The sequence below is a fragment of the Aulonocara sp. 'chitande type north' Nkhata Bay genome, linkage group LG11, assembly GCF_057382095.1.
Source record: "Aulonocara sp. 'chitande type north' Nkhata Bay isolate Kocher_YH1m ecotype deep benthic linkage group LG11, A_spYH_male_GT1.1, whole genome shotgun sequence".
Lineage (NCBI taxonomy): Eukaryota > Metazoa > Chordata > Actinopteri > Cichliformes > Cichlidae > Aulonocara > Aulonocara sp. 'chitande type north' Nkhata Bay.
The window spans coordinates 9,254,351-9,269,604 of record NC_141354.1 but is presented as its reverse complement, the minus strand read 5'-3'; the positions used below and the strand labels follow the sequence as shown (position 1 = coordinate 9,269,604).

Sequence of the window (15,254 nt, the reverse complement as noted above, 5' to 3'; positions counted from 1 at the left end):
AGGACAGGGACTGTCAAGAACTTTAGCTAATAGACGTCAGCTCGGTCCATGTATTTCCCTTGATTATTTTTTAAACAGCTTTGACAGTGGTGGAGTAGTTGGCATCGTCCCACGGAAGCAAGGTTTTGGGTCAAATCTCCTGCTCGATTGGAACCGTGCTGTATTAAGTTTGCCACTTGTCCCTGTGCCTGTGTAGTTGCTCCAACTTCCTCTTGCAGTCCAAAGACATGCATATTCGGCTAATTAGTGATTTAAAGTTGGTTGTATAAGAGATTAAGTGAACAGAATAAAGTGCTTTAGAGTATATACCCAAATGTGGTTGCTAGTGTAGAGAACTTTGGTCAGAAAGACCAGAAAAACAAGCAGCTCTTTGAAATGTTGCCTCAAAGCAAGAAGGTATGGGTTTGAATTCACTGCCCAGATGGGGTGTCTGTTTGTGTGTATTCTCTTCTCCGGATTCCTCCCATAGTCCAAAGACATGAATTTTAGGTTTACTGGTGATTCTAAATTGGCCATAGATGTGAATGTGAGAGTGGATGTTGTCTGTCTTTCTATTTCAGCCTTGACTGTCCAGGCCCTACTTCCAGCCCCGTGACACACGATAGGCTTCAACACACAAGTCGTTAAGAAAATGCATGGATGGTATTTTCTACTATGTAGTCAGCTATATATGTCAGTCTTTTCCATGTCTCTTGACAGTGGTTATTGAATTTAAAGGAAATATTTGCCAGAAACATAGCAATCTAATAGAAATTTAACCAGCTCCTTCTTAGATGAAGTCTTATCAGTTACAGCAAGCACATAAGAGACAATGGGTTCAGTCGTCTATATGGGCTTAGTTGTGGGTACAGTGATGTACTAGCCAATAGGCATACCCGAACAAATCCAATTGGGCTACCACACTGTTGATCTGATAAGACTGTGAAAAACTGCAGTCTTTAATGTTCTTCTCTGTTTGTCCATTGTTGGTTGGTGTTGAGGGTGCTGACCCTACCCTTGCTGGATATAGTGTTATTAGCCTTCAATGACCACACATTTCACCCTCCCTTCAGACTGGTCCTGAGGGATATGTCCAGGACTGAATTTCTTTCTTCCTACTCCTGTGTGGGTGGAAGGCGAGTGAGAGACTGCATAACATTTGCAGGATTAAAAACTTCCTATTGTATTAAAGTTTGAGAATGGTATAGGAGATAGATATGTTTTACACCCTAGTCGGGCCAATATGTACAGTGAAGGACCATTGCTGCTGTGAACGCAGCATGTGTTTAAAAAGTGACTGACCATACATACTTGATATCAGGACTGTATGGGTTGGATAGGGACGTCAGACAGCAGTGACGCCATCTACACAGCCTGTGCAGATGGTGCAAAAGCCAAAGCCTAAATGGTACATTTCTTGACACTGACCAGCACAATGCTTTCTTGTACTATTGCCTGAGAAGTTAAATGTGGTAAATGCAATAAAAAGCAAACACAAACTGCAACTAACCACTAAGGATAAGTGCTCTTCACTACTGTTACTGTCTATGGAAGAGGAATACATTTAGAATCAGAATATCAATGACATAGTAGCTCATTCATTTTATGATCAAAGTGTTTGCTAGAAGTTACTGGCAGTCCGTAGCATGAAATTGGCCAAGTGGCAGTGAAACTGTAACTTTGATGCAAAGTTAAATTCTTCAATTGTCACTACCACTTGGAAAGTAAATAGTGAGTGTTGACAAATCACTGGAAATTACAGGCAATCTGCTTGTGAACAAAGCATTCACAAGTGTTTTTTTTGGTACAACACCCATTTTGTGACCATTTTCACCTGTTGCCAGCCACTAACCTCCAACAACCAATTGGCAACTGGTTGGGGATGACATCTTTCCCTTGTGACCAGAGATTTCCACGGGGTCTCTGTCCAATCTCTAGACCTGTGTGACCAAGGCTGCTACTGTACCCGTCTTTTGCTGACACATTTGCCTATGGAGAAGCTCTACAGTTGTTTATATAACTCCACTTTTCTCTGTGGTAGGCTGATGGACCAACAACAGTACAAGCAAGAGTAGCCAAAAGATCGGCTGTATCATAGGTAGGCATGTAGATAGTCTGACTGCCAACACGCTCCCGCCGCTGATCCATAAAACCCCCATTTCCCTATGTGTGCAAGTTTCACTTATTTCTGATCAATACTGTAAGAGTAGAGATTCTAGTGAATTGTGGATAGATTGGCAATGGATGGCTTACCATAGCAATAACAAAGAGTGTGTCACCTCTCATGCAGTTAAAAGATTTGTATAACTTGAAGTTATACCATTTATAAACCCAGCTACAGTACTGCAACCTACAGTGCTCCTGCAAGAATCAACAATTACTAGTTTCCCACTGGTGCATCTGTGATTCATACAGGACCTTTGTCAGACCAGTTGCCCTTCAACTTGAATTGCATTTTGGGGAAGTGGAAAAAAAAACATCACGATGCTCTTAATTTGACATGCAAGTAGTGTGCGAAGATTGAATTCTCAGATAGAAATTTTAGTGTGCCATCGGCTTATCCATGGTATGCACCACCGTTCAGGTGATTTTTGCCAAATGTTCCACCATCAATGGGCCCGGACATTAGAATATAAGTTTGTGACCTGATTGATCATGGGGTACAAACGCAGAGTACACCTTACCTTCCCACCTAAAAACACAAGCAAGCACCTGCTCTAGGCTTGATACATCACCTTAGGGCCCCATTATACCCTAGTGTTGCTGTCGTTGAATAACAGCGCATGGCTCAAGTGACTGTATATCGATTGACAAAAACCATGAGTGTATGATTGTGTCAGTTTTTATCGCCATCAGTGCTGAAGTTCAGAGTTTCCCAGGTCTTACATGAGATTAAGAAGATGAGAGACTTTACAAAGAAAAATCTGCAGTTTTGTTGTTTCTGATTTCAACAACTTCTACTCCTATACTGGCACTGATGTAGAGGTTTTGTCTGAGTGGCCATACCTATGGTTCAGAATACTAAGTACCTGCGCTCTCAGTAGTGGACTAAATAGTGGCATCAACATTTGCATGCGACATGACCAGTGCAATAACCATAATGGGCCTTTTAAATCTTCAACACTGCACTCCCTGTTGTGTCTATTGTGCTTTTTTAGCTAGTCCTTGCCCCTTCATTTTTAAGTCTTGCACTTGTCTACCTACAGACCGACCAGACTACTGCTGTTGAGGTCCTTCATATCATTCAGCTGCCTCTTACAAAGGTGTTTCTTCTAATGGTCACACTGACTCAGCTCAACGATAATAGCTGGTGGAACTCTGCTCTGGAGGGCCACCTCAACTAGCACTTGGGACAAAGCCAAAAAAGGACTATCAGACTGGAGTACCTCCAACCATGGGACAACATACTTACTGGAGATGTAGCTAAATATATTATACAGAAATCTGTGACCGAGTACTTGGTTAAAATATATATGCAATGTTGTGAACAATGTGATTAACAGCTTTAAATGGTTCTTAAACCATACCAACTGTCCGCACAATGGTTAACTTTAATTATGCTCAGTTTTGGCAGTTTGAGTGTTTTGTTACTTTAAGATTAGTTTGCCTGATTTTTCATGTTCTTCTACTTAAAGTAGCCAGGAACATCCCTAGTTTTAACACTGCACTGTGACCTGCTGTCAACTAATAACTTTTTTGACTATCAAAGATTGCAACCAAAGAAAGACAAGTGTCGATATTTCCTCAACAGAAGTGGTTTCTTATCTTATGTTAATGCAAAAAAAAGAAAAAAAAAGAAAAACATAACTACAGATTTTTTGAAGAGCAAAACAGGATCTTAAGTTGTTTCTTGGTACAACTTTATTGGCACAATTACCCTACTAAATGACAATGCAATCCTTTCAAAATAAAGAAGTATGCATAAGATTTAAAATATTTAAAAAAGTTACATAGTAAAAGATGAATGCAGCAATTTGACTTACACTGACAGCATAGGTAACCATTAAAAATACAATGGAGAAAACAACATATTTACTTTCAACTGCAACAATAGTTTGAGACAGAAAAATAGAAATAAATATGCATTCTAGCCATACACACGCAAACACTGCATTTGTAACCCATTTTCACAATGATTTTAATAAAGAACGGATTTGGTATGGTCTCCACTTGTGCTTCATTTCCAAGTTTAATCTCTGAAATTCACCAAACATAATTTTCATGGCATGCCAACGAAAAATGTATAAAAGTACTTATATAAAATGACCAGCACAAACAAACTTTACAGTCCATATTTAGAGTTATCCAATTAGATGCATTCTAAAGTCAAAAAGACTCAACTCCCTACAGCTTAATTGTTGGCAGGAATAATGAAAAATGCGTCTGACAGGATAGTTACCCATTGTTTTCTGAACCATGAGAAGTCTGATGCTGAAGGAACGTCTCCAAGCATGAGAATGTCTCAGTACACTCTGTGCACTCATAGACAGCCTCTGAAGAACTTCCTTTATCATTTTGAGTATGGTCCATATAGTCATCCTCTATGTCCTCTGCATTACCCTTTTTCAAGACAACATCCACACTAGTACCAGTGCCATGAGATGTTTGTCCAGCATCGCCCACTTCCTCAGTGCTTGGGTGATTCTGAAGATGAAGCTCAAGGGATGAGGAATTCCTAAATTGAGCTGGACACTGGGGACACTTGTTGGGTTCCTTTTTGTGGTAACGCAAGTGCCGTTGGTACACACATAACAGCCCAAATCTCTTTCCACATTCCTGGCACTTGTAGTTAACTCTACCTGCTTTTCCTGATTGTTTATCATTTTGATTCTGCTCTGGTGAAGCTACAGCTTCATAGTCAGAAGAGCTCTTGGTGTTTTCATTAGCAGGGCTCATGTTTTTCTCACTATTACTAAGAGAAGTGTATGGAGGACCTTTTGGTGGAGTTGTGTACAAGTGTTTTAAACCTGGCTTCTTATCCAATTCAGCTTTGTGATACATGACTACATGTCTCCTCAAATCGCAGCGCTGAGGAAAATGCCTACCACAAAATACACATGTGTGCATTGTACCTTTATGATATCTCATGTGCCGGGACAAACTACTAGAATGATTAAAGACACGATGACAGTGCTTGCACGGATGGAGCTTTCCATTTGGATTACCCCCTCTTCTACGTCTGGCTTTAGGTTGGACTCTTTGCTTTAAAGGTTTTTGGGACTCTTGATTCATCTGATCAATTTCCTCCTGAGTTTGATGTGTGAGATGATGTTCCTTTAAAGCTGCTAACTTCTGGAAATGATCCCCACATAAACCACATCTATATTTTCTGAAAGAGTAGTCATAGTCATCGCTACAATGCCTAAAGATTTTAGTCTCCCCATTCTGCATCTCAATCGCTGTGCCATTACTATGGCAGTTTTCAAGTTGCGCATTGTGTAGGTCCTTAGAATTTATGTCAATTTCGATTTCAGATGCAAATAAAGCATCAGGCTCTTTCCCCTTGCAATGGTAGAGGGAATGTGTCTGGAAATCTGACATCCAGAAAAAATTCAGTTTGCACTTCTTACAAGGATATGTTTTCTCAAGCTTTTTTTCCTGTTTATTCTCAGATTTACCCAGAGCTGTACCTTTGGAAATAGGGTGATTTTCTTTCTGGTGAGCATTCAGGGCATCTGCTTTCAGGAATCGCTTACCACAAAGACGACAGCAGTGAAACCTCTCATTTAAGTGGTCATGGAGGTGTCTCTTGAGATCCTGCCTATCTTCAAAGATTTTGCAACACAAAGTACATTTGTATCCTCGTTCTGTGTTTCGATATTGCTGGTGACGATGTAAACTCTGCAAGCTATTAAATGATCTATTACATATTTCACAGCGGTAATGTCCCTGGCGAGACTTGTCCGAGTTCACATCAGACGGCCTTGGCCTGAATACCTCTTTGTGAGGAGCAGGCTGCGATTTTACGTTTGGAGATACTGGCCTTACAGAGGATGGGAAATGTGAATGTGATGGCAAAACTCCAGGAGATACTGGCTTCAAAGGAGAATGTGACTGTGTCAAACCATTCACAACTGTCAGTGTACCATTTTCTTGTAGCACATATTCTCGGGGGACTTCAAATCCATTGGATGAGCCATCAAAGGAAAATGACTCCAAAGGTCCATGAACTGCCATATGTGCCAATACATTAGCGTACTGACTGAATCCATCACCGCACTCAGTGCAGATGAAGTTAATTTCTGCGGCTGAATTGCCTGAAGACGCACTGTTCCCAGACTTCTGCTTTTCCATTATGAAATGATTTTGTCCATGTACAGATGGCATCATTTTTTAACCGGTATGTACAAGTAAAACTATCCAGGCACCAAGAAAATTGGTCTCCATGTGGCCATCAGTGGGTTTGCTCAAAACCCTGGTATTCGAAAAAGATGTGTTTCACAAGATGCATGTTGACTGCTCTGCTTTTCCATGCTGGATTAGGACCTGGAGGGATGAAAGAAAAGTATTACGAAACAACTGACTCCGAAGTTTGTTTAAAATTCAAACTGTATGACAAGTAGTGCAAGTCAGCATTCATTTCCCATGATCTACACTAGGCAAAAACGATGATCAATAGAGGTTTAACATGCCTAAAACCTATTATAATTTCTGTATCCATAGATCCGGTAAGGTCCAAATGACGTAAGTTGTGTCAGACAGTGTGTCAGCATCCATGTGTGTGACAGTTTTTTTGGTCAAACACGTGAACTCTACCACTGAGACTTGCATTATAATGCACCAACTATGCATGCGTCTTTCAGGTAGACTTCAAAGACATGTAACAGGAATGACCAATCATCTGGGGCATCTGCAGTTCAGAGCACAATTACCAATTAACTGTGCATTAACTGTGAAAATGTTTCAGAGCTCGGCTATAGTCAATCAGTCTATCGGATAAAGCTGTCTGAATAAGTCCCCAGTGACACAGGCCTAGTGGCTGGTCTGTGACCATCTCGCAACCACCTATCCTGACAGAACAATGTGTATTCTCCAACAAGTTGTTAGTGGTTGCTGGTGATTGCATGTGTGAAATTGGTCACAAAAAGGGGTACAGTGCTGAAAACCTTATGTGATCATTTTTGTCTGCATATAAGACACAAACTCCTCTGCAAACTAATTCAAAGTGCTTCCAAAAGCAGTGATACTGAGTGTGACCGCCTCGGCTTGTCTTCATAGAAGTTATACCCTTTTGCTGCAAATGCATTTCATAAAAGGGGGAACTTTTAGTTTTTAAGGCAAACATTTTCGTTTTTTTGGTTCGCTTTTCACTTTTTTAAGTTTTACTACATTTTGGAGAATTAATGGTGAGACAAGTCAGTTTCTTCCATGCAAACTATGGGCACCCGTGACTTTTAGGTGCAGCCCCCTCTTTTCAACTGATTAAACCTAGCACCAACCAGCAGGGAATAGACATCCCACACTCCCAGCGACTGGAGGGGGTCAGTAGAGGAAAGGTCTGCTATGGGTGGTGCTGCAGTATTCACAGACACAAGAAAGAAAGTCTGGTAAGGACCATCCATCTTCTTTCGCTTATCTGGGCCAGGGCCGCGGGGGCAGCAGCCTAAGCAGAGAAGCCCAGACCTCCCTCTCCCCAGCCACCTCCTCCAGCTTGTCCGGGGGAATACCAAGGTATTCCCAAACCACCTGAGAGATATAATCTCTCCAGTGTGTCCTGGGTCTTCCCCGGGGCCTCGTCCCGGTGGGACATGCCCAGAACACCTTGCCCAGGAGACACCCTTGTCAGATGCCCAAACCAACTCAACTGGCTCCTATAGCCTTAGCCTGTCGCTTATAGCCTGTCACTGAGTTTCTCCATCTGCCCTTTTAGAATTCCAAGTTCCAGCCCTCATCTTGTTGAATAACAGTATCTTACATGATGATCAAGTAGACATCATTTCATCAATCTAGACCCATCTTGACACCAGTGCAGACCTTACTCGGCAGACTGGACATTGCCCTTGATGCAGCAGAGGCACTTTAAATTAAATGCCTTTGTCATTACCAAATTAAAATTAACAGAAGCTACTAATTCAATATTTAGTGTAACACCTGGATTCATGTTACCCAACAACAAAATGGGAATAACTAAGGACAAGTACACCAAGTGGCTGATACTGTTAAGTATCTGAATAAAGAGAAAATGTTCCCAGAAGTAGCTCACATCATTGGAGTTTCATAATGTCCTGACGGTCATACTGGGCTGCAAATGCTCCAATTAAAAAACAGCATCTAAAAACACAACTGCCCAGTCCCTTATGATGTTCACTTTTATTTATTTAGTTTCCGTTTTCTCAAAGTGACCACTTAGGTAACTTTGCTCAAGCATCACAACAGCTAGCACGAAGTTTCACACGTAAAAATGAACTTCTTTATATGTATAACTAAATTCAACCCTATCTATAGCTACTTCCTACTGTTTAATTTTTACTTTCACAAGTAAAAAACAACTTTTTTTTTTACTTTAAAAGATCCATGCTCTCAGGATGGTAAAAAAACCTCTGGTTTTTGGCTCATTATTTTACTCGAGCCGGTTACTGGTAAATCAGAACAGTTCCCTTTCTGGACCAGCAAACACTGTACTTAACACAGTCTGGAACCACCCAAGACTACATTACAGTGCCAGTCACCCCACTTGCGTGCACTTTACAGTGTCTGTGTCAACATTTCACACACACACTCTTGCACCAGAGAAAGACTGTAGCTTACCACCGACAATAAAAGCCCCACTGAATCTAGGTCACACTCAGGGAGGAGAACTTGGAAGCAGTCTAAGTGGGAAGGCTCAGCTGGTAACAAGAGGCAATGGAAAAATGAACATGACGATATTCCAGAAATTAAGTAAAGAGCACCTTTTTATGCATGTTCACCCTGTATATAATTAACAATTACATTCTTTAGCAGTAAACAGATATGCTCACCCTTTTCCCAAAGTATTGGCATCTTCAACAGATGCTTATGGATTACATTATGAACACAAAAATGGACATGCACACTTCATTAAAATATATAACCACTGTGCTCAATACGTTTGTACCATTAGATAATGATCTCAGGGAACAATTGCCAATGAAGGTGATTTTGTACTTGATTCCCAATTAAGGCATTATGTTAATATTAGCATTATGTTCTTCATTGCAATTTTATTTACTTGGTGTATTTTCTTATCTAATCTTTGCATACAACTGACACTAAAAGACATAAGAGTCTGCATCCCTGCTTTCTTTGAAATAAATGGGCGATTGTGGATCAGCTTAATTGGTTCATCATTATCAAATGGGAAAAAATATATAAATAAAAGCTGGGCATTTTCTGTCTGTTAATTTGATTAGAAATGAATTTCATAATTGTAAGAATCTCCTCTCATCAAGTGTATTTGTTGGTGTAAGACTGTGTGGGAGAGCAAAGTGAAAGGGTAAAGAGACAGGTGAGCCATTTTATTAAAAAATTGTTTTAAAAAATATACATTAGTAGAATCAGGATAATGTTAAGCTCTAATACAGTCTTAGATGTTCATTTAATAGCTACCCACTAATGGATATTAATTATGAAACCTAAATCATTCATTTGTGTATAAAAACAAAACCTCACTCAAACAAGCTCAATTACACCACGGGCTGTGGACTGAGGGTAAATAATACTACTTTAATTGGTGAGCATTAATCCCATTCTCTACTTTGCTGGGAATGGCATTCATTATTGGCAATCACACAGTAGGAAGACTGGACCACGGATCAGATCACCCACCCCTTGTGCCCAGGTTTTAAATGGCAGGGAAATCTCTCTATATTGTTGGCTTTCATTTGACATTTGCTTATCTTTTGCACACCTAAAGCACAAAAAGGGTATTTTATTTACTCAATTTCTCCACTATGTCTAGAATCAGAAACAATCAAACAGCTTTCATGAAAACCTACTTCCCTTACAAGCACACTTGATTGTCACCACCAGTAAAATTATAATCAATAAACATCTTCAACAAAGGACAATGCTGACAAAAACAAAGCACCCCGAGTGAGCTGGTTAGACAAGTAACCTCAGATGACAGTGCAGCCTCTATTATCAAAAGCAGTACACCACAATCTTGGCACCAAGGTCTTTGTCAAAGTTTCATGTGTATTTTCCACTGGTTCAAAGTAATGTAGTGCTACCCAGTTTAGGAAGTCTTTTACCTTGTTTTTATCAGCTATCAGGTGGATAACATGTACCTAGATTTAGAGCTGGGCGATATATCGAGTTTTTAAAAAATATCGATATATTTTTATACGAGATATAAGATGTGACCATATCCTTTATATCGATATAGTCTATGTTACGTTATAATTATACTTGCGGAGCCGCAAGTTTGCCTTTCTTTCGTCCACTTTCGTCTTTACGCAACGTTACTCGGCCTCGCCTCTCCTTCACTGAACACAACTCCCCCTCCTCCCCCATCGCTTCACCTGCAGGAAGCGACAAGATGGACACGGCAAATCTCCGTTAACGAGTTACTGCGCATCGCCCCGTGCGTGGGGCTGGACGGCGTCAACGTGTTAGCTAGCTAACCACGCTAACGAGCTAACCACGCTAACGCCATGCAGCCCAGAGGTGCTGCACGGACTAAAATCCTTTCATTTTCTCAAAAGTTGACAGCGCGCCTTATGTATGAATTCTGGTTGTGCTTGATGGCCGCGAACCGATTTTATGTGGAACACGGCGCTCAGCAATCTGTCAAAAAATGTTTTAGTACGACTTTGGTAAGCTACGGAGCTGCACCGCTTGATGGATTGTCGGAGCATTACGGCTGAGCCTCGCGGAGTGATACGTACTGTGCTTCAACGTAATATTACCTTACTGTGTATAAGGACCATAAATGGCACCTGTTAAGAGACGTGGTTGCGAAGCGGATTACAAACTCCAGGCTGTCAGTCACGCAGTACAAGTTGGGAACAGAGCAGCTGTGAAATCTGTCTTTGTTATAGTGCTCGTCTTTTACTTTACATTTTGACTGCACATTTGTGAGCTTTTTGTTATGCACAAAAACAACATTGTTTTCTTTTATTTATGGAGCATTATTATTTAATAAATGCTCATAATTTATTTTTGAGGAAATTTTATGTACATCTGCTCTATGTTAATAAAAGTGCCTGTGTGACATCTGGGACACAGCTTTGACTAAGAACTCTCTTTTTGTTCTTACTTTATGGCTTTAAAAAAAGATATATCGAGATATATATCTTATATTGCCATCCAGCTAAAAAATATCGAGATATGAATTTTGGGTCATATCGCCCAGCCCTACCTAGATTGGTTACATACAACAACAGTCCTACGAATGCAATTCTTTCTATATTTAATGTAAATTTTACACCGTTACATCTGTCCAGGTAGGAAGCATCAACCATTGCGAGTCAGTTTCACCTGCTTTGAAGCAAATGAAAGTGACTTCTTTCAAGTCTGTTACATGTACACACTGCTCAACTGCAAAACCATTGTTATTGCAGATTATCTTGTTGCTGCCTATCCAGTGCATCCATTTTCACTTTCATTTACACCAAAGAAGATAAAAGAGATTCACAATATTTTATGCTTCCTAACTGAACTGACTGATAGTTCTGAAGTGAAACTGACTTTGTGTTATATAGCAATGACTGAGCAGCATATATACAGATATTAAATTGCTTTCACTTCAGAAACATGCGGTTGAGGCATGGAAAGACAGAGAGCAGCAAGTGATTTAACCTACTATAATTATCTAACATAGCTATAAGATGAACAGTGGATTGTGAAACATGTTCCTACAGATATAAAAACAAACACACAAAAATTAAATTCAAACAAATCATAATATGTAAACAATGCTGTTAAGCTGTGTTTGTGCTACAAAGTAAGAGAACTAACCTATTTAACAGGCTGAAAACACTCAGGATGCAGATATATGAATGCAAGAATGCCAGGAAAAACAAAACAATGGTTGTTACTGGAAACAACAGCTCAGATATGCATAGAAATCATTTCCACTGAAATCAGCAATGCAGTTGTAATCCTTTCAGCTAAAGCTACATGTCTAATAAATACAGTGATTAACAAAGGCTTTAGGAAAAAAGACATTATCTCCTCAAGCAATTATTTTTTTCCTTTAAAACACTAAAGTTTCTGCATAGTCTGCCTTGAATTCTTCTCAGATGATTTCATTCCATGATAGCATATTTATTTATTCATTTTTAGTTTTCCTATTTTGCTTCTGAAAGATGCATTCAGGTCAGATGAATTAGTGCCTGATAGTCTGCAATGATATTTTGAGAAAAAGGAATGGAGCACAGTGTAATAGTAGCATTTAGGTGAAAGCCGAGAATCAGTTTCATTTTCACGTGAAAACTTGCGCAGTAAGGGCAATATTGCACAACGTGGATGTGAAAGCACTGTTATCTACCTGACAATCAAAAATATTTATATCCACTTAAAAAAAAGGAACAATCGTGCTAAATATTAATCAAAACAGTCATGATTATCATTTTGGCCACACAGCCCTAGAAGCAGTATAATTAACACTGCAAAAAAACAACAACAACAAAACATACATTTTGCAGATTATGAAAGAAATACACCGTGCAAATCTATTTTGTTCCTCTTGTTTCCCCCCATTACAAGTAACAAGCTTCGGAAAATATCATCCATCGCCATTAAACACAAAGAGATTTGTTTACGGTTTAGCTTAAGAGTACCGGTTTACAAAGAAGCTGTATGCCGCCGATTGTCGTCTCGTTAGCATACTTTGTGAAAGCCATACTAAAATAAAATACATTATGCGCTGACAAAGGCTGAGCGAAAAAAAAAACAACGTTAAAAACAAGCGTGGAGGAAAGCCACACACATGTTTTACCTTCATCTAAAGCGGAGGATTACCATTGTAGCCACACAGCTAACGCTAGGAGGTACTGCTGCTAGCCGCTTCATAGTAGTGGTATAAACGCACTGCAGTTCGATATATATATATCCATAAAGGAATCTTAGTGTTCAAACTGTCACTCGAGCAGTGAACTTTGACATGACTTACCATTAAATCACAGAATGCAACAAATCACACCTGCATGGTCCTGCTTCAGACCACTGTCGGGCTACTGAGTGCTGCAGGCCGAGGTGTCTCCTCCTGCGATTACTTCTTCGCATTACTGCGCTGGAAGTCAGCTTACCGGAGCATTACCGCCACCTGCTGATCTGGAGTCTGGACGAAAGAGCAAGCATTTCTGTTTTGTTTTATTTGTTTATTTTTTGTAATGAGCTGCTTCTCAAGAGGGACGCTGTTCAGAGGATCTAAGGATTTGGAAGTGAGGTAACAGTAAAACCCAGGAGATGGCAGTAGTGCAACATCTTTGGATGCAAGCTGCTGTTAAAATTGTAAGAAGAAGAAGAAGGGCTGCTGTCCAGTCATTCCCATATTAGTAAATCCAGATCAAACTTCTTCTTCTGACTACTCCGTCATCTATCTCCATCTCACCATATCGCTAGCATCCTTTTCATTCACACCAAGCATCTCCATGACCTCCTTCCTTACATCCATGAATCTTTCTCTGGGGCTGTCCTCTTTTTCTGTCATGGTCCGTGGTCCTGTGTCTGTGGAATGCGTGATGCTCGGGTAGCCACACCCCCGGGCTGGGCCATCACCAGCACACCTGCTCTCCATCACGGTGACTACACGGAGATCTACTTAACCCGGCGCTGACGGATGCTCCACGCCAGTCCGTTAGTCATCCCCACAGTGGTAACCAGACTTCCACGAAAAGCGTGCATTCTCTGCTGGTTTGGAACTGTGTTTAACCTACCTACTTCTGTCCAGGTTTCTACTCGGCGTCTGCTACCTGCCTGTCCTCCGGCTCAACTGGATCTCGCGGTGCTCACCTGGCCCACTCACCATTTCCACGGACTTCCTGCCCCCACGGACTGCCACACTTCCCTCCCGAGCTACGTTCTATCATAAGCCCCCTACTCTAACTCAGTCCTGATGTGTTTTCCCCGTTTCCTGGCTCCCTAGTAATCATCTCCCCTTTCTATTGCAGCCCCCCACCGTCCCGATCCCGGCTTCCTCCTGTCATTGTTTTTTAGTTTCCTGTTTCGCTCACTAGTTTCCCCGGGTCGCCTTTCGTTGTTACAATAAAGTGTTTTTCTGTTAGCGCGGAGTCTGCGCCTGGATCCTTTCGTGCCCGCGCACCACGGCTCATGACAGTTTCCAAGCTTAACAATCTTTGTCCGACATATTTAATATCCCTCCTGAGGGATGAGGTGGCAGAGCCATTGCAGGGGGCATGGTATGAATTAAAAAAAGAATGCTTAGACTCCCACACAAACGCAAAGCAAAAGATAAGACATCGCCAAATATGCTTCCTCTGGGACTCTCCACCATTGACCCTTAGAACTGAAGAAGCTTCTCGGATGAGAGGCAAAACGTCTTCAAGCAACGAAGTCCAGACGCTTTTCTTTCCAAGCTCCTTAGACTTCCAAACCAACTTCCTTCCAAGCCAAAGACTAGAAAATATGATGAAGCATATCTTGCCTGTGGCTTCACCTGCACAACGAAGGTGCCAAGATAGGTATCGCCAACAGAATTTGTTTCCCTTGTGTCAGAAACACTGAAACACTGAATGCAAATAACCCCAATGCTCATTAAAGTAGCAGCTTATAAAGTGCTCTGTAGTTATCTAATGCAACTGCCATTTGTTTCAGGACATCAGCACAGTCTGTAATCAAGGGTAAGGACATTTTGGGAACACTTATAGCTCATGGCTTAATTATTGAAATAACTACTATGTGTATTAGGTGGACCCTTTGTGGAAGAGGGTTCCACTGGACCTGTGTCTGTTAACCATCAATTGAGGGGGATTTGTTTGGCTTTGACTGTGTGTAAGGACCAGAAATACACACACACACACACACACACACACACACACACACACACACACACACACACACACACACACTGCTGTGTTAATTTCCCTTACTGCAGAAAAAAGATTTCTTATGAAAATTTGTTTGTTTCTTGGCTTTATCTTTACCTTCATTCTCATAAAAAGAACAGAATCGTAAGAATGTAAGACCACAAGCACTGCAAGTGTAACAAAGAAAAGGTGACGTATTTGCAATCTATATGAAACAATGACATCTATTTTTTCCTATTTTTTCATTTATTTGTTTCCAATTGTCCAAATTAGTCTATAATTGACTAATATAATAATATTAGTCTATAATATAAGTGTTCCAGA

General features: G+C 40.6%; 1 protein-coding gene across 1 annotated transcript; it reads right to left on the bottom strand.

The window, feature by feature from the left end:
• Window positions 1–3,822: 3,822 nt before the first annotated feature.
• Window positions 3,823–13,476, bottom strand: LOC147318467 (uncharacterized). The gene is made up of 2 exons (XM_086310420.1): window positions 13,055–13,476; window positions 3,823–6,465 (listed from the first exon to the last, which is right to left on the bottom strand). The coding sequence occupies exon 2, from the start codon at window positions 6,307–6,309 to the stop codon at window positions 4,375–4,377; it is 1,935 nt and encodes a 644-aa protein (XP_086166546.1). The 5' UTR covers window positions 6,310–6,465; window positions 13,055–13,476; the 3' UTR covers window positions 3,823–4,374.
• Between the last annotated feature and the right edge of the window lie 1,778 nt (window positions 13,477–15,254).

Bases quoted from the DNA above. Each gene is read 5' to 3' on its own strand.
- LOC147318467 (XM_086310420.1), bottom strand. From the start codon at position 6,309: ATGATGCCATCTGTACATGGACAAAATCATTTCATAATGGAAAAGCAG.